Below are 24,775 nucleotides of genomic sequence, written 5' to 3' on the forward strand. Positions count from 1 at the left end.
TTCCCCGTCTTGATTGACGCGCCGCACATTCCCACCGCCCCGCTTCACTATAGGGGGTGGTGCCCGCTTGCGCTCATGTGCGTTTATTGACGCGAAAAGCCTCGGGCCAGGGCCAGGGCCGGGGAGAGAAAGAAGCCGCCAGGCCACGCCCCCGAATCAGGAGGAGCCACGCCCCCCGCTGGCCGCCCCCGCTCCCTCGCGAAGCCTCCAAGTCTTTCCAGCGCCTTCGAAGGGGCGGGTCCGCATGGCTATAAAAGCGCCGCCGCGAAACAGTCGCGGCATCGCTCCGGATCTGCAATCGCGCAGTCGTGAGAAAGGAAGGGAGAAGCGCCTCTGCCTGCCGAGCTACGCCATGGACATCACCATCCACCACCCTTGGATGCGCCGGCCCTTCGGCTTCTCTCCGTTCTTCCCTCCCCGCCTCTTCGACCAGAGGTTCGGCGAGGGGCTGCTGGAATCCGACTTGTTCTCCGGCATGAACACGCTCAGTCCTTACTACTCGCGGGTGCCTCATATCCCGGACACCGGGCTCTCGGAGGTGAGTGGGGGGCGGCTGGGTTGGGCGGTGGGGCTGTCGGAAAAGCATACGGCGGTGCCTTAGAGCATGTGCAGAGTGCTTTTTGCGGTCGTGTGTTTGTTTTCCTCCGTCTTTCTCATTAGCCGTCTGGATTTATTGCCGGGGTGGGTGGGCGTCCAGCCGAGACGTTCTTACTGTGCTCTGTGTGGCAGGACTTGGGTGGGTAATGCCCGGGGAGAAAAATCTGGAAGATGCCAGAGCCGGTTGGTTCTGGACTGAAGCAGGAAAGGGTGCCGGGGTGGGCTTCCCAAGCAATTGGAGTCTGTACTGCTACCTATTTTGGTAAAGTTCTTTCTTCCCTCCCACCCCTGGCGGGCCTTACTGGAGACAATGCCAGGGGGGCTTGGCTGGTCTTGCGTGGAAGGGAATGGCATGGCAGTGCCCGGACCCCCACGCTTGGCTGCTGAGGGCTGAGGTGGAGCTCTGGCTGGAGCCGACTTCAGTTGCAGGAACTGGATGCAAACTGCTTTACAATTAAGGACCCCAAAAAGGGGGAAGCTTACTTAGCTGAACGGTGTCCCCCCAGTGACCGAGACCAACCTGAGGAAGAGCTCTGTGTGGTCTTGCGCTTCTGGAGCTCTGAGGGTTGGTTTGCAGGTGACGGATTTTCTCCTGCAGCGGCTTTTGCTGCTTCAATCACGCCCCTTGGCAGGGATATTGTGTCTCTGCTCTGGCTCTAAATATAGACCGGCACTAGAAATATCACGTAGGTAGGAAAGCTGTGGTACCAGTGAGAATAAAGGAAGAACGCTGAACCTGATGAAGTGTTCTGGAGTGCTCAGAAACTCATGTGCTGTTTCATTTTGGTTGGTCCTCCTAATAAAAGGCCTTGTGAGGCTTCTTCTGGAATTCTAGCCAGTGTCCTGAGTGGCGGCAACAACTGCTTCCGATTGTCTTGTGGGGGGTTCTCTGGGACCCCTGTGGGTGCCTCCAGCCTCCTGAAAAGGGGACTGATTGTAACTTCTGGTCATGTGGGGAGCCGATTGCTGTGATGCCACTTGGCTTCTTGGTTTGGAAATCTGGACTTTGGGCTTGCGAGGCTGTGAACGCCCTCTCCTCTAAAAGAGAGGAAGAAACCCCCACCTCTGAACCTTGGGTCATCAGCCAGTCGAAGCACCGTGACAAACTTGCATGGGCCTGGCTGTTTTACTTGCTTTCAATTTGAGCCAGTTTGGTGTAGTGGTTAAGTGCACGGACTCTAACACCACCCCTATAGATCTATAGGGGGTGGTGACCAGTGTTCCCTCTAAGCTGAGTTAGTGTGAGCTAGCTCACAGTTTTTTAGCCTCCAGCTCACAGATTTTTGTCTTAGCTCAGGAAGGATGGCTAATTTATGCAGTAGCCAAATCACTGGCTCACAGCTTTAATGCCAGTTGCTCACAAAGTAGAAGTTTTGCACACAAGACTCCACAGTTTAGAGGGAACATTGGTGGTGACTCTAATCTGGGAGAACCAGGTTTGATTCCCCACTCCTCCACTTGCACCTGGCTGGATGACCTTGGGCAAGCCGTAGTTCTGATAAGAGCTGTTCTTGAAAAAGAGCAGTTTCTGTCAGAGCTCTCTTAGCCCCACCCACCTCACAGGGTGTCTGTTGTGGGGAGGGGAAGGGAAAGGAGTTTGGAAGCCGCTCTGAGACACCTTAGGGTAGTGAAGGGTGGGATATAAATCCAATCTCTTCTCTTCTTCTTCCTGCTGTTGATGCAAAGGCCCCTTTAAATCCTGCTTTGTACATTTGAGACCTTTCTGGCTATTGTGCGCAGGGACTTTGCAGCCTATTTTGGGAGCCACGAGAGGTTGCAGATCTTCTAAATAAAACTGTTCTTGTATAGTCGGATCTTGGGAGGGTGCAGCACACTGTCTACAGCTGAGACATATTTATCCCCTGCCTTTCTTCACAGTGGGGACCCAAAGCAGCTTACAGCTTCTCTCCCTCTCCTGTGTCTTGTTTCACCAATAACCCCGTTAAGATGAGAGCAAGTGACTGATCCAAAGTCACCCGGGGAGTTTCCATGGTAGAGTGAGGGGTTTGAACCAGATATTGGTCTGACACTTGGACCAGGATGCCTCAGTTGCTCTGCCGTGTAGTGTAGTTAGAGCAGCCCCCAGTGGCTACCAAGGGGGCAGTGTGTGAATCCATCCTGTGCTTGGCAGAAGTAGAGGGAAGCCAATAAGGTGGCAATTTACTTGCCCACACCATGCGCCAGACTTGCGGGGTGGACTTGAGAGAAATGTGAGATGAAACAAGTTAGATGCAAACAACATCAGTTTTATTTCCTTCCAGGTGAAGCTGGATAAAGACAAGTTCTCAGTCCACTTGGATGTGAAACACTTTTCACCAGAGGAGTTGAATGTGAAGGTTGTGGGAGACCACATTGAAGTGCATGCCAAACATGAGGAGCGCCCGGTATGTACCTCTTCTCTGTGGCTTGTCCTAAAAACATGGGTGTAGGCTTGTAAAGTGACTACGGGCAGAAAAGGCAAGTTACGCAAGCTGTAACCTGGAAGCAAGTCGTACTGGATTCTGTAATTGTCACTCTGCGGGGATTTAGGTAGAATACCAACCTTGCTTTATCAATCCATCTCCACTTGGGAGTGGTCTACACCCATCCTGCTTCCCTCCAGGTAGGAGAGCAATTGCGTTATAAATCCATGGGGCTTCTCTAAGATAACATTGGTGCTGCCCCTCTATGCAACAGCAAGTTTGTTAGTCTTTTAAGGCGCATCATGGCTTTGACTTGGATCCAGCAATGTGTGAACGGAAAGGAAGGGTGTACTTCGCGCAGTTCAGCTTGCACAAGTTGTAGCTCAGCAGCGACACACAGGCTGTTAATTTGTACTGAAACACCAGTATGCATTTGGAGAAAATCAACAGGTGGTTCACATGATTTTGCTTAATAAGATCTCCAAATTTTGGAAAAATTTAAAAAAATTAATATTAGAGATAACAGAAATAGAATTGACGCAATCGCGCAGTCGTGAGAAAGGAAGGGAGAAGCGCCTCTGCCTGCTGAGCTACGCCATGGACATTACCATCCACCACCCTTGGATACACCGGCCCTTCGGCTTCTCTCCGTTCTTCCCTCCCCGCCTCTTCGACCAGAGGTTCGGCGAGGGGCTGCTGGTATCCGACATGTTCTCCGGCATGAACACGCTCAGTCCTTACTACTCGCGGGTGCCTCATATCCCGGACACCGGGCTCTCGGAGGTGAAGCTGGATAAAGACAAGTTCTCAGTCCACTTGGATGTGAAACACTTTTCACCAGAGGAGCTGAGTGTGAAAGTTGTGGGAGACCACATTAAAGTGCATGCCAAACATGAGGAGCGCCCAGATGAACACGGCTACATCTCCCGGGAGTTCCACCGCCGCTACATGATCCCTAAGGGGGTCGACCTGGGTTCAGTCACCTCAGCACTGTCTCCAGACGGGGTCCTCTCCATCACAGCCCCCGTTGCCCAGGGTGCCCTTCCCCAGGAGCACACCATCCCCATCAGCCGCCAGGATAACCCTGCGGTTGCTGGGAAGTAGTCGGGGTACCTGCCTGGGCCCGAAAGCTTGCTCTCATTCTCCTCTGAAGCCAGCATCGTGGGCCGCCTCTCCTGTCAACAGTAGCCAGTCAGCCAAAGACTTTAAGGAATCCCCATTTTGCGCTCGAGCAGAGGCTCAGTTGCCCCCCCACCGATGATCTTTGAGGGCACGTTCCTGTACGCGAGAAGCTGTCCGCCAGGAGGGAGGGAGGGAATCGTGTCTCTCTTCATATCTCTCTGCTACAGGCTTAACTTGTTCATGCTGAACTGTTTGCTCTCCATAAATAATGGATACCAAATTGCATTTCCTTAAAGTCATTGTGAAAGTTAATTTGGATACTCGGTTAATAAAACTGAGGTTAATGCCCTTGGTTGTAAGATTGTTTTGTGGGTGGAGGGTGGGAAGGCCAGATAATTGTCATTCAACGTCTGTTGGTGGGAATCCATTGAATGCAGCACAGTTTTTCTAACCTTCACATTCAGAAGGCAGTAAACCTCTAAATACCAGTGCTGGGAGGCAACACCAAATGAAGGCCTCAGCCTGTGTGTCCTATCCAGAGGAACTGGTTGGCCAGTGTGTGAGACTGGATGCTGGACTAGATGGCCCACTGCTCTAATCCAGCAGGGCTGTTCTTATGTTCCCCACTGAGTAGCTTTCGTTTTTCATGAGAACCAAAGGGAAATGATGTACCCAAAGAACATCATAGGTTTGAGAGCCTCATGGGAAACCATGGGAAAAGCAGTTTGCAAGAGAGGTGTGGATCTGGGGAGCTACAATTCATGAAATAATCTTTCTTTACTTACCTACACACTCTAAATCTTCGTAATGCAAACAACAACATCCCTGTGAGGGTTTTTTTGGGGGGAGGATGACATGTTTCAGCAGAGAAAACAAATTCCTTAGACTTAAAGGCTCCATGTTTACTACAGTTCATGCTTTGGTACAGTCATGGTTAAGAGGTCTTCAAGCCAAGTAGTGGCAAAACTGGCTGTCTAACTTGGGGGCCTTGCTGACATGGAGGTCCTGTGCATCTAACCCTAATGGGGGGGAACACTGTGTCTCTGGGTACCAATGAACTATGCACGTGCATAGGGCAAACAGTAGCTGGAGGCATCATCTCGAGCAATGGACTTCAGGTGTTGCTACTTGGGATGTCCATTGTGCAATGTGATGCCTGGTACAGAGAGGAATTAGATCAAGATCTAATTCATTTTATATGTGGTTCTCCCCTTTGTTTCCCCCTTACAACAGCCCTGTGGGGCACATTAAGCTGAGAGAAGAAGAGGCCCAGTAAGTTCCAGGACAAGTGGGCTTTGCATGCAGGTTGCCCTGATCTTTTAACTACTACACCACACTGCCTTGCAAATGTCTGCTAAGGCTTTTTGATGCTCTTTGGAAATCAGTCTGTGGCATAGATGACGGAAGCACTGGAGGTTTGACACAAGTGCCATTGCCAGTCCCCCCCCCCCCCCCTAGAGGGCGAAAGCAGGCTGAGTGTTATTGGAGCATTCTGGGGCTTGAGCGGTGAAATCCTTTGCCTGGTACAGTTAAGCACAAGGGTGGGGAGGTTTAAGTTAAAGGGGAGAATACAACTCTGAGCTGGATAGTCTAGGCCAGCCCGCTCACATCAGATCTTGGAAGCCAGGCAGGGTGAGCCCTGGCTAGTACTTGGATGGGAGACCACTAAAGAAGTCCAGGGTTACTGTGTAGGTGCAGGCAATGGCAGACCACTCCCGTTAATCTCTTGCCTTGAAAACCCCAAGAGATAGCCCTAAGTCAGCTGCAACTGGATGGCCCTTCCCCCCACCCCCAAACACACACCCTGAACTGCCTTAGGGTTAATCCTGACACCACATGTCTTCCACCTATAGTCTGTTCAGAACAATACCAAGCACAGTATCCAGCACAAAGAACACCAGTTAAGAACATAAGAGATGCCAATGTTGGATCAGGCCAAAGGCCCATCCAGTCCAACACTCTGCATCACACAGTGGCCAGAAATACCAGTGCCATCAGGAGGTCCACCAGTGGGGCCAGGACATTAGAAGCCATCCCACTGTTGACCCCCCCCCCAAGCACCAAGATGACAGAGCATCACTTGCCCCAGAGTCCCTATCTATACCTTGTGGCTAATAGCCACTGATGGACCTCTGCTCCATATGCTTGTCTAATTCCCTTTTGAAGTTGAAACCAGCCAGGGCTTGAACGTTCCCAAGGAGCTGGGCAGGGGGGGTAATGCCCTCGATCAGCACACAGCCCCTAAGCAGGGATTAAGAGAGGCACACATTGTCAGTGCTTGTCTGCAAAGCTTTAAGGAGCTTGAGTGCTAAAAGAAAGTCAAGCCACCTGGCTTCTGCCCAAGAAGAAACTTGGAGGCCGCCTTGTTTTGGCCTAGACTTTCTTCTTTCCCCCCTGCTGTCACTTAAAATAAGCAACCACAAAGTTCAAAACCAGAGGCTTAGTATTTCTGTTAAAATACCCTAGCTGGTTTTTTGGGGTGGGGGGGAGAGACCATTGTCTAAAGGAGCTACAACTCATCACAATCAGGATTGAAAACATCATCTGGAGAAGAAAAAAAACCCTGTCCCTTTAAGAGCTTAATGGGTGGAAATGAGCAGGTGAAGTATTTCAAGGCATGGAGCTAAACAGCATCCACCTGGTCAAGAGTACCCCAGTCAGCCTCTCTCAAAGGGGCAGGACACTTTTTTTCTCTCCAGGTTGCTGGCAACTATTCAGAGGTAAAGCAGAAAGGAGACAAGGGGGATGTAGATATTTATAGTCTGCTTTTCTACCCAATCTGCACCCAAAGCAGCTGACAACATGCTTCTCCCTGCCTCCATTTTATCATCGCAACAATCACCCTGTGAGGTAGGCTAGACTGAGAGTGGGTCAAGATCACCCAGTGAGCTTCAGTGGCAAGAGTGGGGATTCGAACCCGCGTCGCCCAGATCCTAGTCTGATAGTGACCGCTCTGCCACACACTACTGTGTCAGAAGCGTGCAGAGGAGAAGCTTGGCTCCTACACCTGGACCGGGTACTGCAAGATTTTTATAGGGGGCTCTTTGCGTCACCCTTTATGCCCAAGAGTAATTGCACTGCTGACAGTCATAGGTCTCAACTACTGACTCTCTGCAGGGGCTGAACGGCTTTTCACAAAGGAGACAATACTGTGAGTTTTGGAAGCTCACTCTTGGCTCAGGTCCAAGGCCCACTCAACACAGGGTGGGTATAGTGCTTGGTTCAAGATAATACAGAAACCTAAGTTGTACCAGTTCAGACATGAAAGTCACTGGGTGGGCTCAGGCAGGTGCTGCCTCTCAGCCGAGCGTGGTTTTGCAGGGGGAAAACAGAGCCTCCAGTTACCTGCCCTGCAAGACATACCTGTAGCCAGTTGCCGGTTGTTGTTTTGCCAGAATCGAACATCACAAGGGATGGGGCAGGTACAGTTCTAAGTTGTACAAGGATACTGAGGAAACCTGGGTTCAATGCCCTACCCTTCCCGGAATGCACCTCACTTGATTCTTGCTCGGTCTGACCTACCTCACAGGGTTGTTGTGTGAGGACAACAGAAAGGAAAGGAAAACCCAGAGTTCCCTGAAGAAAGGGACAGGATTTTTTTTTAAGTGATGGATGCACTGTATCCACCCTCCCATGGTTAGGATCTATGTGCCCACAGCTTGAAATCACACTTGTCTTCATGGCACGCTTCCAAAAGGTCTCCTTGTGCCTGAGTAATCTTTTCAGACTAGATGGAGTTCAGGACAGGTAGACACCGCAGTCCCTAACTCCAAATGCTACGTTTATTGATACTCAACACCCAATAACCCAGAAAGTGAGGGATTCCGGTAGAACACGGGGCTCATAGGATGAAGGGAATTCAGGTGTGAACCAAACACACCCGCCTTCACTGCCGCTCAAACATCTCCTTCAAGATCTTCATGCTCTCTGCATAGCGCAGCTGGTTCTTGTGCGAGGCCTCTTTCCACCTACGAACAGGAGAAGCTGCATGTCAGCAATGTTCCTGTCCTCCGGCTTTTGCACCCGGTCTCCTCCTCCCGACTGGCGTGTCCCCACTCTCGCTCTGCCTTGCCCACTATGCGGACACCGCCCCACTGCTTCTCACGCTGCCGCTTCCCGTTACCCAATACAGCAATTCACAAAACCAAACAAGGACAATAGCTTTTGAGATTCTTGGAGATGATTTTTGATATTTTTGAGTAAGATGATTTATTACATATGTAGAAATTATTGTAAAAATATTTTTCAAAAAATGTAAAGTTATTTATGATATGTTATAATCGTCTGTGCACGGTACTTGTTGTATGTTGGCTTCCCGTTACCCGGCAGCACCTACCTCTGTCGAATCTTCTTCCACCGTTCCATGTTCTTGTAGATGAGGGAGGACATGGACGGCACCGGGTTGGGAGCCTGGGGCGGAGACACAAGCATCAGCACGCCACTTACTCCAGAGCCCAAGAAGGCACGAGAGGCAAAACTAGAGAGCCAGCATGGTCGAGTGGTTGGAGTGTCGGATTAGGATCTCGAAGAGCCAGGTTTGAATCCCCACCTTGCCATGGGAGCTTGCTGGGTGACCTTGGGTCAGCCTAACCTACCTCTTGGGGTTGTTGTGAGGATAAAAATGGAGAAAGGGGGGGATGGGAGAAGCTGCTTCGGGTCCTCGTTGGGGAGAAATGTGGGGTCTAGATGAAGGAACTAAATAACTACAACGACCCACTTTCATTTAGTATCCTTGGATTTCACCCTTCCTTCAGTGAGCTCAGGACGGCATGTGTGGTTTCCCCCTCTTCCATTTATCCCCATGACAACCACCCTGTGAGGTAGGTTAGGGTATGGGTGACTGGCCCAATGTCACCCAGCAAGCCTCTGTGGCAGAGTGGGGATTTGAACTCTGGCCTTCCAGATCCTAGCCCCATACCCTGGCCCCTGTGCTGGCTTGACCAGCACCCAAACCCCCATGCAAACTCCGGGTTTGGGAAGGATGGGGGCACAGAGCAGCCAGATAAGCTACTTGGAGATTTCCACCCAAGAAATACCCCCATTCTTCCCCAGACAAGCCCAAGATGCTGTTGCCTTCTTCACTATGCACAAATGTTTCCAGATCAAGGTCGGTTCTCTCAAAACACTTCTGTACCCCAACCAATGCTCCCTCTAAGCTATGGAGTTTGTGAGCAAAAATTCTCCTTTGTGAGCTACTATCATTAAAGTGGTGAGCAAGCCATTTAGCCACTGCGTAGATTAGTTTGCTCTGGAGCCCTCCTTCCTGAGGAAAGACAAAAATGTGTGAGCCGGAGGCTAAAAAACTGTGAGCTGAAAACACTTCTGTACCCCAACTCTATCATGCATTCCTCTCCTTCACACAGGATACCGAGCCATGGGCATCCTTCCTGTAGTATTCTGTGTCTTTGTGTTTATACTGCCAGGGATTGAACCTGGGACCTTCTGCATGCAAAGCCGGACGCTCTCCCACTGAGGCAGGGCCTCTCCCCAGCACAAAAAAGCCTTCTCACCATGTCGACAGCTCCCTTTGAGTCTTCCTCGGGCTCCAGCGGGGAAGGGATACGCAGGTTCACAGGATCCCCTGAGGCGTTTGTTTGGCAGGGGGTCGCAGGTGGCAGCTTGTAGACGTCCTGACCCTTCCCGTTCACTCCCTCAACCCCCTGAGGCAGAAGAAACACACATTCAGACTCTGTTCCGCCAGGAAGTCAAATGGGTCACATAGAAAATCTGCCAGTTGGTGTCGTCTAGCGGTCCTCAACCTTTCCAGACCAGAGAGCCCCCCCCTTCCACCTCCAGGTGGCAGCCTAGAGCCCACTGAGCTGGAAGCATGTGACAGGAAGTAGCAAAAAAATTAGCATCACATGGCAGGAAGGAGGAGAACCAGAGTTATGATTTTACCAGTATCAAGGTCAGGATGGGATTCAAACCCTCAGGTCTCCCCAGTCTACGAGTATGCTCTAACCCAGGAGTCCCCAACCGTTTTGAGCCTGTGTGCACTTTCGGAATTCTGACACAACATGGTAGTCATAACTACAAAACGACCGTTACATAAGGGTTGCCACCAACGCTCCCTCTAAGCTGTGTGGTCTTGTGAGCAAAAGTTCTACTTTGTGAGCTACTGGCATTAAACTTGTGAGGGAGCAATTTGGCTACTGCATAAATTAGCTCAGGAAGGATGGCTCCAGAGCAAAGACAAAAATGTGTGACCGGAGGCTAAAAAACTGTGAGCTAGCTCACACTAACTCAGTTTAGAGGGAACACTGGTTGCCAGAACACCGGTGGAAGCGCAATTCCCCCACTGCCCAGCCACCAATCACAAACAAGTGTGGGGGGGGGGGGGAACTTACCCCGAAAAAAGAGGGAGATCTATCCAACGTGCCGCAACATGTCCATGTCACTGCTCACATGACCCAGAAGTGATGTCATCACGTCTAGGTCATCAGGGTGACGCTCTAGTATTTGGGCAAAATCTCTATGGCAGAAGCCAAATTTACCAGAGTTTTTGCTCAAATGCCAGAGTATTGCCCTGACGTCCTGAATGTGACATCACTTCCGGGTCATGTGGGCAGCAATGTAGACATGTTGCTGTATGTCAGACAGGCCTCCCTGCTGTTTCCAGTAAGCCCCCCCCCATCCTCCACAGGTTGCCAGGAGGGACCTGGCAACCCTACCATTGCAGCAGGTGAAGCCAGCTACAAAATCGCAACCACAGGAGGCAGAGCGAACTACAAAATGTCAGGGAGTGAGGTCACGCACAACTCTAATAGTAACTGTGAAGAAATGCATTTTTTCTTTGGAGGTTTGAAATCAGCAAAACCTTCACTCTGAGTTTTAAAAGGTTTTTTCCCCTTTGGGCAGAGAACAGACTGTGAGGGAGGATGTCAGTTCAATTGCCTTCCAGACTTACCTCAGCTCACCTTCATATAAATACTATATAGGACTAGACAGTGAGGCAAGCTCCCTCTCCTCCAAGCAGGGAACTGAGATTGGGAGGAATTAAGTACTAGAGAGACTTCAGGAAGGAAATTTCTGGAAACTTCAGGAAAAGCCTCTTTGACCTGGTCTGACTGGGTTAATGGGAGAGGAAAGGGAGAAGATAAAACTCCTCCTGGGAGCAAGGAGGAAGACTTCTTGGGTGCAGAGTCCATCAGAGCAGACAGAACTCTTGAGGTCCATACGGAGATGGAGAAAATTGTGAAATGTAAATTTAAGAAAGAACCTGAAATATTGCTTTTGGGACTTAAAATGGAAGAAGTGAATATTGCGAAATGGACTTTGATGTGGTATATGATTACAACTGCTAGAATGACTTATGCTCAATGCTGGAAGCAGGAAAAAGCTCCAGAAATCGGGGAGTGGATAAAAAAATTACTTTTTATGGCTGAAATGGACAAAATGACAAGGAAGCTTAAAAATCTGGAAGCAGAAGAATTTTTTGAAGATTGGAAAGACTTTAAAGAATATTTAGAGAAGTACTGGGATATAAAAAACAATTTACTTTGTTTTGAGAATTATTGAGAAGAGCTTGATTTTAGAAGAAGTGTAAATGTATAAGATTATTAGTTAAAAGAGTTGTTACCTATAGAATTTGATTAAGGAGTAAGGAAGAGAAGTGGGGAATATAAGATGTGGGCTGGAGGTTGGAGCACTGCGGGAAGTCAGAAGGGGTGGGGATTGACCTGGTCTGACTGGGTTAATGGGAGAGGAAAGGGAGAAGATAAAACTCCTGGGAGCAAGGAGGAAGACTTCTTGGGTGCAGAGTCCATCAGAACAGACAGAACTCTTGAGGTCTGGATTAGGAGGCCATTAGCCATGTGTTGGCCTGAAGAGCTGAAGGTAGCTTCAAGGTAATGATCCCTCTCTAGAGATCTGTAACTTCCTAAACTAAGGAGCCTGTCCTTTATTTTAATATCTGATAGGGCATGTATGGAGACAGGAATTCCATTTCATCCATTTCTTTTGAATCCCTTCCTCAGTCTCGTGTTGTGCTAAAAGTAAGCTTGTGAACAATTTATTTTTAATAAATACTTTATAACTTTGGATGCTGTAGTGGTTCTGTATACCACCCAGACCTCCACCATCATGGACATGCTATTTTAAAAGGAGTGCAAGGGGGAAGGCAGGCGGCAGGTGGCTATTCTTCCAGGGGCACACAAGGCAGTGAACTGTCCCCGTGGTGACCAGGCGCTGGGCAGTGGGAGACACAGAGGCAAGGCCTCGGAAGAGAAGCTAGGAGTCCTGACTCTCCCAGTGGGCAGTTCCTACAAAGATCAAGTGGTGGCAGCGGGTTACCGGGAAGAGAGAGAAAATACTCTCCAGGTGTTGGGAAAACGTTGGAGGGCAGGGTGGAACAGGGCCTGCAGGCTGGAGCAGGCCCGTTCCACCACGGTAAGCTTTGTTTAACAGGATGCCATTCAGAATGAATGCATTGTTTAGAAATAGTTTCTTGCACACGCACACACAGTAAGGCAGTGTAGATCCTTGTGCTGTTGCTAAAGCAACTTTTGAAGAATCTGCACAGCCAACCAGATCTCCCATGGACAATCAGAAGCTCTGCTGGGCAAAAGCCCCACCTGGCCCTGCCCACTTTCTAAAAGCACATGGCAGGCACCAGGAAAGGTGTTGGCAGGTGCTGTCATGCCCCCACGGGCACCATTTTGGGGACCCCCCCTGCTCTAACCATCATACCACACTGCCTCTTCAAAAGATGGATAATCTTTGAGATGATATTTAGGCAAAATCGCTACGTGAACAGTACAGAATCACAACAGCTTAGTTCTCCTCATAAACAGGTCCAAGACGCCCCTTTCTAGCCAGGGGTCTTTCTCTCTGGGTACCTCTTCGTCCTCCGGCAGGGGGGGCAGTGTCGGGCTGGGAGACCGCTCCTGCTCCCGCACCATGGGACTGTTGCGCATCCAGGCCCGACAGATGGGGTACAACGGGGTGCTCTCAGAGAACTGTGCGAGGTCCACGCTCCGGTCAAACAGCTTGATGACGTACGTATCTGGAGAGGGTGGGGGGAGCACGTTAGGAGGGGAAACCAAAAGGGCAGCCTCTTCAGTGCCAATCCCACGGAAATAAGTTTCTAGAGGAGAACTCCCCCCCCAAGAATCTATCTACCTATCAATCTACCTAGTATGTTTTTCCAAAATGCTTACCAAGAAGAAACCGTTGTAAGGTACCAAGACCTGTTAGACACTCGGCAAGAACTTAAAACAATACAAAGATGTAACTGGTGGCAAAAGGTGCAAATTGAGTCTAGATACAGTAAAGATAAATCAATAGGTTTCTACAACAATCTCTTGGAAATAGGTAAGATCTTGATGTATATAGATCGGAAATTTATTTTAAAAATGGTGAAGAGTGTTATGATAAAATGGGCACAAAATCTGGGACATACTATTGATTTGGATCAATGGGCACAGATTTGGAAAAAAAATATAATAATTACAAGAGCAGTCCCATATAAGGAAAATATGTATAAAATGTTCCACAGATGGTACATTACCCCTGATATCCTGTCAAAAATTGACCCGAAATGTTCAAATGTATGCTGGAAATGCCAAAGTAAAGTAGGATCTTTTTATCATATGTGGTGGCAGTGTGAAAAAGCTAAGAGGTACTAGGCATGGATACATGAAATAGTACAAAAAACCCTAAAGGTCTCCATACCCTTTGTTCCAGAATTATTTTTCCTGAGTATTATGCCCGAGCAATGTAATAAAACTGATACCTATTTCATATTGTATGTGATCACCTCAACTAGAATATTGTTTGCTAAATTCTGGAAGAGAGCAGAAATACCACCCAGAAGCGAAATCATTAACAAAATACTCGAAACAGCAGAAACAGATAAGCTGATTCAATAAATTGATTGATTGATTGATAAGCTGACTTTATTTTTGAAAAATCAAACAGAAGATCTATTCGAAAAAACATAGTCAAGCTTCTATACCTGGATTGAAAACTATGATATGTCAAAAAATACAATTAATTAGAAAGTTGAGAAAATATATTTATAAAGCTATACAATCCTGTAAAAAAGAGATGTTACAGTGACAAGACGGTTTATTGGCAAGTAATGAATAATGTAAACAAGGCAAAGTTTTTTCCTCTATGTATCGATATAAACTCTTCCCTCCCCGTCTATATGTTTGTATGTCTTATGTTGAAAATAAAGAAATACTATCAAAAAATCTACCTAGTATGTTTTTATCCCACCTTTCCTCCAAGGAGTTCAAGAGGATCCTTCCCTTCTCCATTCTGCCTTCACAACAACCCTGTGATTGGTCGAAGTTTACTGAAGACTTTTTGTTTCGTCTGGCATTCCCTCAAGGAACCTTCCTTCCTACCCTATGAGCCAGCGTGGTGTAGTGGTTAAGAATGGCGGACTCTAATCTGGGAGAACCGGGTTTGATTCCCCACGTCTTCACATGCAGCTCCTGGGTGACCTTGGGCAAGCCACAGTTCTCTCAGAGCTGTTCTCTCAAGAGCAAGCCTCAAAAGAACTCTCTCAGCCCCACCTACCTCACAGGGTGTCTCTTGTGGGGAAGGGAAGGAGATTGTAAGCCGCTCTGAGACTCCAAGTGAAGGGCGGGGTATAAATCCAATTCTTCTTATAACTATTGTTTTATGACAGTTTGAGAGTTTGACATACATTTTGGCTTTAAGTGTTTTTAAGATGTGCTCTTTGTTAAGCCTTGTTTTAGCTGTTTGCTGCCTTGGTGGCCCTGACTGGGCAGAAAGGCAGGATACAAATCTCACAAGTCAAAGTAAACGTCTGTACAGAGCAAAGTGGACCAAATGCAATGGCTCCGCCCCCTGTCACAAAGAGGCTGCCCCCACCTCCTCAAACATGCATTCACACAAACATGGGCTTGGTGTCTACATGTGGACAAGCTCTAGGAGCACAGGATCCTTCCCCATGTGATCTAGGACTTGTTCTACTTTACAAAGTTGGATCCTATGCATGTACAGTTTGCATACACCTACGTGTTGTGTGCAAAGTGCAATTAGAAAGGAAACAGGATTTTAGTCTATTCCACTGTCTGTTACCTTGCTTTTACTGCATTGTTTTCTACTTTTGCCATTCTATTTTTTTGCATTGTGTCCGATTTGGGGTGTGTGTGTTGCTTTGTTCCTAATTTTTGTAATCATAAGAACTTAAGAGAAGCCATGAAGGATCAGGCCAATGGCCCATCCAGTCCAACACCCTGTATCACACAGTGGCCGAAAACCAGATGCCATCAGGAGATCCACCAGCGGGGCCAGAATCCTACAAGCCCTCCCACTGTTGCCCCCCAAGCACCAAGAATAAAGAGCAACACAGAGTGTTCCTTCTATACCTTGTGGCTAATAGCCACTGATGGGCCTCTGCTCCACATGTTTATCCAAACCCCCCCCCCCTGAAGCTATCTATGCTTGTAGCCACCGCCACTTCCTGTGGCAGTGAATTCCGCATGTTAATCCTCATCCTATTGCATTGTTAGTGAATGTCTCGTGCCATTGGATTGTGCTGCTTCGTGTTGTGTAATCTGCCCCAAGTCTCATTGAGAAAAGCAGGCTGTAAATAAATAAACTGTACTCCAAATCAGGGAAGTGCATACTGGGGGGGGGGGGGGGGGGGATATGCTTAGTCACTCCTTACTACCCGTGCATTGGCCTTATACACTAAATGTATGGCATGTGTAAGGTTTGTAGCAAAAGAGTGAAGTTAGATTGTCTGAACCAAACAGGGGAGAAGGGGCCGTGGCTCAGAGATGGAGCCTCTGCTTGGCATGCAAAAGGTTTCTGGTTCAATCCCCAGCATCTCCAGTTAGGAGGACCAGGCAAAAGATGATATGAAAGACTTCTGCCTGAGACCCTGGAGAGCCACTGCCAGTCCCTGAGTAGACGATACTGACCTTGATGGACCAGTGGTCTGATTCAGTATAAAGGTTAAGCTGACCATATATATTATAAAAGTACAACATTTATTAGGGTGTACACATAATAAATCTTTTGAAATCTCAGTTACCAGAATAATTGGAATGAATATGGCCATGTCTATGGCCCATCATTAATACCAGCAACACAATTGTAAACATATAAGGATACAACATCTGGTCTTTATTTAAGTGTACTAAAGATCTTGTATACATATGTCTGAATGTGTGCCTATACTATGTTGTATAGTGACCACTGAGGAAGGCCCTCTGAGGCCGAAACGCGTTTGGTCTTCAGTTGGAAAGCGTTGACCCATCATGTGTATTAATATTTGATATGCTTTTATTAGTCTGATACTTAAAAAAATTTTTTAACCCGAATATATTTTAATATGTGTACACCCTAATAAATTGTGTACTTTTATAATATATATAGTCAGCTTATCCCTTCTGGTTCGCAGTGTTATCTGGGGTTGAGTTTTTTCCCTTTCCCCCTCCCCTTTTTTCCAGTTTCTGATTCAGTCTAGGGCCCGCTTCATGTGTGTCCAATTTCAGATCCCTGCTCAGCCATGAAGTTCACGGAGTGACTGTCAGTCGTCTCCCAGTCAAACCTTCCTCACAGGGTGGTTGTGAGGACAAAATTGGAGAAGGGTAGGATGAAAACTAGATAACTGAGTCAATGACAGAACTGGAGACGGCTGCTCTCCTTTTAGAAGAAGAAGAGTCAGTTTTTCCCTATCCTAAAGAGGCTTACAATCACCTGTCCTTCCTCTCCTCGCAACAGGGACCTTGGGAGGTAGGTGGGGCTGAGAGATTTCTGAGGGAACTGGGACTGGCTGAAGGTCACCCAGGAGGCTTCCTGTGGGGAGCGAGGACTCAGACCTGGTTCTCCGGATTAGAGGCCACCCCTCTTAACCACTATACTACGCTGGCTCTCAAAGTAAAGCCTTTGAGGCTGTTACACTGAAGAAAGTAAGACAGTAATTAAAAGAGAGAGAAACGTTAAAAGGTCAAAAGCTTTTTAGTTGGGAAAAGATTGCCAGATGAGAGCAAAGTAGCAGAGGGACCTTGGTTTATGCAACCCTGAAAGGCGATGATAGCAAACGGAAGATATTCTTTCCCAGGGCCACCTAACAAAGCAGAACAGCTTTTAGCTTTTCGTTTTTTTAATGGCCGTCTTTTGTTTCATGGGTAGTTTTTATGCGGCTTGATTTCTAATACAGTGGTTCTTGATCATAAGCAGCCTCTAGCAGCACACTGAAAAGGCAGCATAAAAATATGCTAAATACGTAAATCACAAAACAGAACAGATGTACAGCCAGGTTTAAAAAAAAAAGGAAATATTTCTTCAGGGAAGGGGTGAATTATTTTCAAATGGTCACCCCAAAGATATGGCAACAGCACGAGGCTAGCTGACTTCAGGAGATTAAGGAAGCGCACAGAGAACATCAATGGTTGTTGGCTGTGATTCCTCAACTGAGCTTCCATGTCCAGGGACAGTGCAACTCTTATTACTGGAGGCACAAAACAAGGGATGGCTATTGGTATCGTGTTGCCACACAGAGCATTGGACTAGATGGATTTTAACTCACTTTGCTTCTGCTGTCCACCCTCGGCAAGACCATCGTCTGTCTCCTTCCTCTTCTTTCGGCGGTGATGGGAGAATCTGGCCGAGGGCCTAGGAGAGCAAAGGAATTTGATATATTAAAGGTAAAGGTTTCCCTTGCTCAAAAGCCAGTCGAATCTGACTCGAGGGGGCGGTGTTCATCTCCGTTTCCAAGCTGAAGAGCCAGTGCTGTCCGAAGATGTTTCCATGGTCATGTGGCCGACATGACCAAACACCAAGGCACACGGAACTCTAGGTTGGCAGGAGCTGGGGCCAGAGACAAGAGCTGACTCCGGCACTAGGGTCTCGAACTGCCGAGCTACAGACCTTCTTGTCTGCAACTTCAGCATCTTAACCTCTGAGCCACCATGGCCCTATTTGATATATTACAACAGTCCAATTCACTACATCCGCTCTGAAAAATCCCTCCCAACACTAGAAGACGTAGGGCTAGACCAAGAGGCACTCCAGCAGTCCAGAACAGAAGGACTGTGACGTAACAGGCTGCTGTCTTGATCGAGGGAAGCAGTGCAAGAACTTTGGCCTGAAGAGGGCCCAGCCCACAGGATGGGATGGGACGGGACTGAAGAGCCAAGATGCTGTTCAGCCTGCTTGTTCAGTGGTAGGAGCTATTTGTGTGTGTGTGTGTATGGAATTAGCAAGAAAACTCCAGCTGCACACACAGTTCTCTCGCACATCGGCATGTTGCTTGTTTGGATCCTGCCTCAAATTGGGGACGGCCAATAAGCGCCAAAGGAAGAGTTTTCAAGTCTCCCATGCAACCATCAACTGCTAGTTCAGGCAAATGAAACACTTTAAGGAACCATACCTCTTCCCTGGGGCTGTAGGTGATGAGTCCCTGCAACCACAAAACAGAGACGTTAGCCGCTACCTTGAATGCAACAGCAGGAGAAACCCTGCTTTGCAGGAGAACTGGTCCAAGAGGAAGAACACCTGTTCTTAAAAGATGGGGACCAAAGCATATGTTTCTCCCAGAGCCCACAGTAGACGTTCCTGCATTCAAAAGTTCTGATATTAAACATAACTTTTCCCAAACTACTTTGCTGATATTTATTTTGCCAGCCTTACAAGAAAACAACAACAAAACCCACTCAAATAGTGGACATTTCTCAAATTATATCCCCAAATGTTAGCCCCCCCCATTCCTTGGGTATTGTTGGGGGGACTTTTTGAACCTGCCCTTTATTCTTCCCACTCAGTATTCTGGAAGCAAAATGTGCAGTTTCAAATAACAACAACTGTGCTTTTCAAGGAGTTGGAAACAAGAAGAAGTCCCGAAGATTGAAGACTGGATAAAGAAGTTATTGTTTGCAGTTGAAATGGACAAAATGACAAGGAAATTAGATAATAGGGAAGCAGAAGGATTCTATAATGACTGGAGAGATTTAAAAGAATATTTAGAAAAATATTGGGAAATAAAGGACAATTTGTTTTGCTTTAATACTTATTAAGAATAGAATTGAAATAAAAGTTACCTAGTGATTTTAAGAATGAAATATATAAAAATAGAAGAAAATATTGAGCAGGAGGTCGGAACACTGTGGGAAGCCATGTATAAGGGAGGGGGAAAGGGAGGGGGTAGGATGTAACAGGGATTAAGCTAAAAAATTTAAGGTTGATTATGATGAGAATAATATGGAAAATGTAAGGTTGAATATGAATGCTTATGTCCTGAATACATTTTTTCCCCAAAAAGAAGAAGAAGAAGAAGAAGTTGGCACTTCTTGCAAAACTGAGGAAGGATGTGGGGTTGTAAGTCCGCTTCAACACATTCCTGTGTGCACACAGACTTTCTTACAGTCACAGCGCCCATTACACGCCACTGAATGATACACAAAATCTAAAGAAAAGCTAGGGAAGGATTTCCTTTTAGGAGAGAGGAAGGTTCTTGGTGGTGGGGGGGTTCCCTGTATTCTCTATGTTTTAAATTTGGATTTGTAGCCAAAAGAAAGACCTGACCTGGCTAGCCCAGGCTGGCCTGATCTCACCAGTTCTTGGAAGCTAAGTAGGATCGGCCCTGGTCAGTATTTGGGAGACCTCCAAGGAATACCAGGGTCGTGACGCAGAGGCAGGCAATGGCAACCCACCTCTGAATGTCTCTTGCCTTGAAAACCCTACGGGGTCTCCATAAGTCAATAGTGACTTGACAGCAAAAAAAAAAAAAAGCCATAGGGCAAGAAATGGGTGTACATATTTTAGTAAATATATGAAAATTACTTGTTGAGTGCATCTGATGTTGTCTTTCCGGAGTCATCTTCCATCTGCTCCCTGAAGGAATGCACACAAAAGGAGAAACAGGACATCACTAGCCTGGTCCGGCAACCTAGGCTCCTGATCCGAGCTCCAACAGGATCCGTCATTCCTTCCAGGAGACAGATCTACTAGGAGAACAGGCGTCTCCCATCTAAGGAGACCATTTTAGGCTCCTGGAGGTTTTAAAAACAGCACCTTCAACATGTACGTGCCCATGACGCCCAGAGACACTCACCGATCGACATCGCTCTTCTCCAGCAGACATTGCAGCACGGTATCGAGACGGTTCCGCGCATTGGCCGTCTCTAGATCTGTGATGGAGCCACGGGAGAAAGAAAGAAAGAACGGTCGTTCTGGACCATGATCGTCCATAGGAAACATTGGAACACAACAGTAGCTTGAATGCCTTTTTAGTTGGACCGATTAAAAGGTCACAAATTAGAAAGTAGGTTTTAGAGTACCTCAGAACTCTGCATCGGGTTGGATGTTAAGAGACTAAGCAGGAAGGGGGCCAAAAATGACCTTGGGGGTGCCAGGAAAGCTCTTCCACCTGCAGAGTACAACTGAGCCATTTATGGTTGCCAGCCTCCAGATGGAGCCTGGAGATCTCCCAGATGACAGAGCTCCAGATGACAGAGCTTGGTTCCCTCAGAGAAAAGAGGCTGCTTTGAAAGATAGACTATATGACATCATACTCTGCCAAGGCCCCCCTTGCCCAAACCAGGCTCTACCCCACCCCCAAATCTCCAGGAATTTTCCAACCTAGAGCTGGCAACCCTAGAGCTGGTTCAAGATAGTGTGTGGCCCCAAAGCTGCCCAGTGTCTCCTTCCACAGGGGTTAGCCTATCCCTCAGCAGCTGTACTAGTTGCTCTGCAAGGCTCAGCGTGGGCCCAGCCAGGGAGAATGCTGGCCCAGAGGGGATGGTGGATGCAAGGGATGACCATCACTTCTACCTACACCCCCAGTGGCCAGGTCCTCCTCACCTTCCTGACCATGCTGGTCCTAGTGGGCACTTGGGTGACTTGGAGGGAGAACCGGCCCAGGGTTGCGGTATTCTTTTTGTTTGTTTTGTGCTTTTTATATATGCATGTGTCAGAGTGTGTGCACCTGGAAGTCATGGCGACCTCTGGTGGCGGACCCCTACTTGGGGCCTGGAGGATATTCAGAGAAGTGGCTGAGTAAAGCCTGCCCCTGCTTGCCTGACTGCTGGTCTTCCAAGGAGGTCTCCCATCCAAGTACTTGCCAGAGTCGACCCTGCTTAGCTTCCTAGATCTGACGAGATCAGGCTTGTCTGGCCTATCCAGGACAGGGCGGTTGCAGTATTCTTCAGATGGAATGGAAGACACGGGAGGCAGACTTATTTTGTTCCATCAAGCCAGGCGTGGCAGCTTACCTGCTGACACTATTCCGCCATTTTAGCAGAAAGCATCCCTCCCTTGCAGAACAGAAAACCATTGCTGCTTATAGGCAAAAGAATATGACCACTACACCCCTCTCATTGGTCCTGGAGACCTTTCGGTTATAGCCACGGGCCTGACAATACAGGCTAGAATGGTTAAAGTGCCAGACTAGCATATGCGTGATGGGGCTCCAAATCTCCACCCTCCCACGGAAGCTTGCTGGGTGACTGTGGGCCTGTCACACACTTCCTTAGTCCAAACTACCACACAGGGTAAAGTGGAGGAGGGGAGAGTGATGTTGTAAACCACACTGGGGGAGGGGGGAAGTGGAATAGAAATAAATACATTCCAAAAAAACAACAAAAAACCCCCAAACCCAAATGCTACACTATAAATAAATAGATAACGCTGGAAGCGGAGAGAAATTAATTTATTTAGGGGTTTGACGTTTACCTCATGCCACGAATCAAAGCAGAAATGACATTTTGGTTTCTAGTGTGTCTACTAGTGCCACGTGATCTCTAGTTCCGTATTTATTTGTTTAGGGGATTGTCTCAGAACTGAGCAAGTCTGAACAACAGCTATTATAACAATCTGCTATGATTGCCAGGTCCCCCCTGTCCATCAGCAGGGGACTGGAAGGGGTAGAGTTACCAGATCCAAGCTGGGAAACTCCCGGAGATTTGGGAATGGAGCCTGGGGAGGACAGGAACCTCAGTGGCGTACAGTGCCATAGAGTCCACCCTCCAAAGCATCCATTTTCTCCAGGGGAACTGATCGCTCTAGTCTAGAGATGAGCTGTAAATTCAGGAGATCCCCATGTCTCACCTGGCATCCCTACAATCTTCCCTACAGCATTTCAAGGTCTCCTACCTGGCTTCTCTATTTTCACTTTCGCATGCAACATGTTCTCCTCAGACAGGACTCCCTGCACAAGGAAAAACAACACAAACAACATATCACTGTTCAAACCATATCATTGCAAAACTGGTCAACTGACATTTGGTAAAGATTTGGGTTCCTGTCAAAGGATTTTAGCTTTTGATTTAGACAGGGCACTTCGTAGAAGAGTAGCCATGTTATGCTACCTTAGGGGGGGGAAACTGTTGGGAGGGGAGGCCATAAAAAGTGGCTCGAGTTTTCCTAAACCATGCCATAAAGACAGGTGATAAATATGCACAGATTTAGAAGAAATAGGAAGTTAGCATCTGTACATTGTTAAAGATTTTAAGGGTATTTTACACAGAAAGGGCATAAGAAAGGTGAACAGGCAGAAATAAGAACTCTCATCTTCTGTATCAGACCTCTTCCCTAATTCCATCAGGAGATCTGTGTAACTCAAAAAGACTGCACGTCCTCCACCAACACAAGTTAGTCTTCAGAAGGTGCTAGCATTACCTGGCTCCTTTTTCTTACAGCACAAAGTCAGCTTGAGGACTAGAAGCTTCAACAGGACAAGAGTCTGACTCTTGCTCCAATAGACCAAAGCAACCCAGGTCCCGGGGAGGGGTGCTGGTGGGCGCTTTTGTGTGTGGACGTCTATCCTTCCTTTCCTCCCACTCGCCCCTGTGCAATCCCGGCTACCTCCAGCGGCCGATCACCTCGTTCCCCGGCACCCCTTCTTTAGTCCCCGTTCGCACGAATGCATAAAAACCGCCTCTGTTGCACTGCATGCTGGGATTTGTAGGCAGCTTGCCCGGGACGGGAAGCGGAGACACCATGACCAAAAGCGATTATCGTTTCGAAGGGAAACCGTGCAGCCATTTTGAAGAGTGGAGGTTTCCTTTTTTCATGGGAGTTGTAGTTTCTTGCGGAGGGCTCTGTCCCCTTAAAAAGTTTGGAACAAAGTTCGAGTCCACTGGCACCTTTAAGACCAACAAAGTCTTATTCATGGTATAAGCTGTCGTGTGCAAGCACACTTTTTCAGTAAGCAGTAAATTAGCATACAGCTGCATAATGAAGATGTGGATGCAATGAAATGGAAATTACAGTACATATAGGTAGAGGCCGGGTAAGCAGTCAATTAGCATACAGCTGCATAATGAAGATGTTTAACGGATTCAAGGACCAAACAGGCACAACAAGCTTAGTTTATATGGTTACCATTTGTTTGGGTGTAATTCTGGCTACCTACCTGAAAAGTGCAGAGTTACTGAACATCCTTAAGTTGCTGCTTCCCCCCCCCCCCCCGGGGGCTCCTAACAGTTGCATGATAGGCAGTAATAGGGTTGCCAGGTCTGGGTTGGAAAATACTTGGAGACTTTGGGGGTGGAGCCAGGAGAGGGCAGGGTTTGGGGAGGGGTGGGGTGGGGCCTCAACATAGTACAATGCCATACAGTCCACCCTTCAAAGCAGCCATTTTCCCCAGGGGAGCTGATCTCAGTCAGCTGGAGATCAGTTGTAAAAGCGGGAGATTCCCAGGTCCCACCTGGAGGCTGGCAACCCTAGACAGTAAAAAGTCTGAGGTTTTCAAGCATCTCCAGATTGTGTGTGCACATGCGGGAGATCACACCCTTTCAAGTCAATGGGAATTCAATGGACTTCGAAGGATGTAAATTTGCTTAGGATTGCACTGTTATTGTGGCACGTGCTTGCATGGATTAGAGGCTACTCTCAGTCAACAGGCAGACATATACACAAGGATGAGGGCAGGAGTGTCTGAAGGCAATGAAACATAACAGCCCTGGATTGTGGATGCTATCCTAAACTTGGACTCCAAATGGCATAGGATAGTAACTAAAGTGCCGTGCCGGCATACCTTGAAGATACACCGATGTATTTTGAAGATACCTAGAGCTGTGCCAGCAATGGGTTTTTAAATATAGTCTGCACCTCTTGCATTTAATTGTGCCTGTATCCTGTGGTTCACAATTTATTTTCCTCTACACCCTTTCATATCTTGAGGTAACTCACACTGAATTCACCAAGACCTTTCTGATACTGTAAGAGACTCAGCTATTGACATTTGACACTGGACAACCTCAGCCTAAACATTTATATACTTCATCTATAGTCTGCCTTTTTCCTTAGTGGGGACCCAAAATGGCTGACATCATTTTCCTCTCTTCCATTTTATCGTCACAGCAACCATTGAGGAAGGTTAAGCTGAAGTATGACTGGCCCAAGGTCACCCACCAAGCTTTCATGGCAAAGCAGGGATTCGAACCTGGGTCTTCCAGATCCTGGTTTGACACTCTAGCCGCAACACCACACTGGCTCTCTCTATATTAATTCAGAAGGAAGTCCTGCTGAGTTCAAAGGGACTTCGTCCCAGAGCTGTGCACAAGAGACTGCAGCAATGTAGCAGTTCTGTCCTGCAAAAGTAGGACCATTAAGTTCAGCAGCAGTTACTCTCAGGTAAGTGTGCATAAGTTGGCTGAATATTAATATACAATGTGCTCTGGAATTTTCTGTCAGGCGGGTGAAGAAGCAGAGCTGTTAAACTTGCT

General features: G+C 47.7%; 2 protein-coding genes across 3 annotated transcripts; one reads left to right on the forward strand and one right to left on the reverse strand.

Moving 5' to 3' along the window:
* The first annotated feature begins 3,596 nt into the window (after positions 1-3,596).
* HSPB6 (heat shock protein family B (small) member 6) lies at positions 3,597-4,191 on the forward strand. The gene has a single exon (XM_015408576.1). It carries the CDS (start codon positions 3,597-3,599, stop codon positions 4,101-4,103), a length of 507 nt encoding a protein of 168 aa, XP_015264062.1. The 3' UTR covers positions 4,104-4,191.
* Positions 4,192-7,902: 3,711 nt separating this feature from the next.
* On the reverse strand, positions 7,903-22,970 carry LIN37 (lin-37 DREAM MuvB core complex component). 2 transcript variants are annotated; one of them, XM_015408581.1, is made up of 10 exons: positions 22,911-22,970; positions 22,200-22,254; positions 20,161-20,236; positions 19,890-19,940; positions 18,481-18,510; positions 17,638-17,723; positions 12,959-13,125; positions 9,632-9,781; positions 8,458-8,531; positions 7,903-8,089 (listed from the first exon to the last, which is right to left on the reverse strand). In XM_015408581.1, exons 2-10 carry the CDS (start codon positions 22,231-22,233, stop codon positions 8,008-8,010), a joined length of 750 nt encoding a protein of 249 aa, XP_015264067.1. In that variant the 5' UTR covers positions 22,234-22,254; positions 22,911-22,970; the 3' UTR covers positions 7,903-8,007. The 2 variants fall into 2 exon arrangements, with proteins under 2 accessions (XP_015264067.1, XP_015264068.1); XM_015408582.1 differs by lacking the exon at positions 22,911-22,970 and adding an exon at positions 22,725-22,901.
* Between the last annotated feature and the right edge of the window lie 1,805 nt (positions 22,971-24,775).

The sequence above is a fragment of the Gekko japonicus genome, unplaced genomic scaffold, assembly GCF_001447785.1.
Source record: "Gekko japonicus isolate JY-2015 unplaced genomic scaffold, Gekko_japonicus_V1.1 scaffold1388, whole genome shotgun sequence".
Classification (NCBI taxonomy): domain Eukaryota; kingdom Metazoa; phylum Chordata; class Lepidosauria; order Squamata; family Gekkonidae; genus Gekko; species Gekko japonicus.

What these genes read in the sequence shown, in the direction of transcription:
- HSPB6 (XM_015408576.1), top strand. Translation starts at nt 3,597, where the DNA reads ATGGACATTACCATCCACCACCCTTGGATACACCGGCCCTTCGGCTTC.
- LIN37 (XM_015408581.1), bottom strand. Translation starts at nt 22,233, where the DNA reads ATGTTGCATGCGAAAGTGAAAATAGAGAAGCCAG. An exon ending in GAGAAGAGCGATGTCGATCG is followed by an intron (nt 19,941 to 20,160) that starts GTGAGTGTCTCT and finishes GCATTCCTTCAG; the next exon opens with GGAGCAGATGGAAGATGACT. An exon ending in CAAAGGGAGCTGTCGACATG is followed by an intron (nt 8,532 to 9,631) that starts GTGAGAAGGCTT and finishes TCTCCGCCCCAG; the next exon opens with GCTCCCAACCCGGTGCCGTC.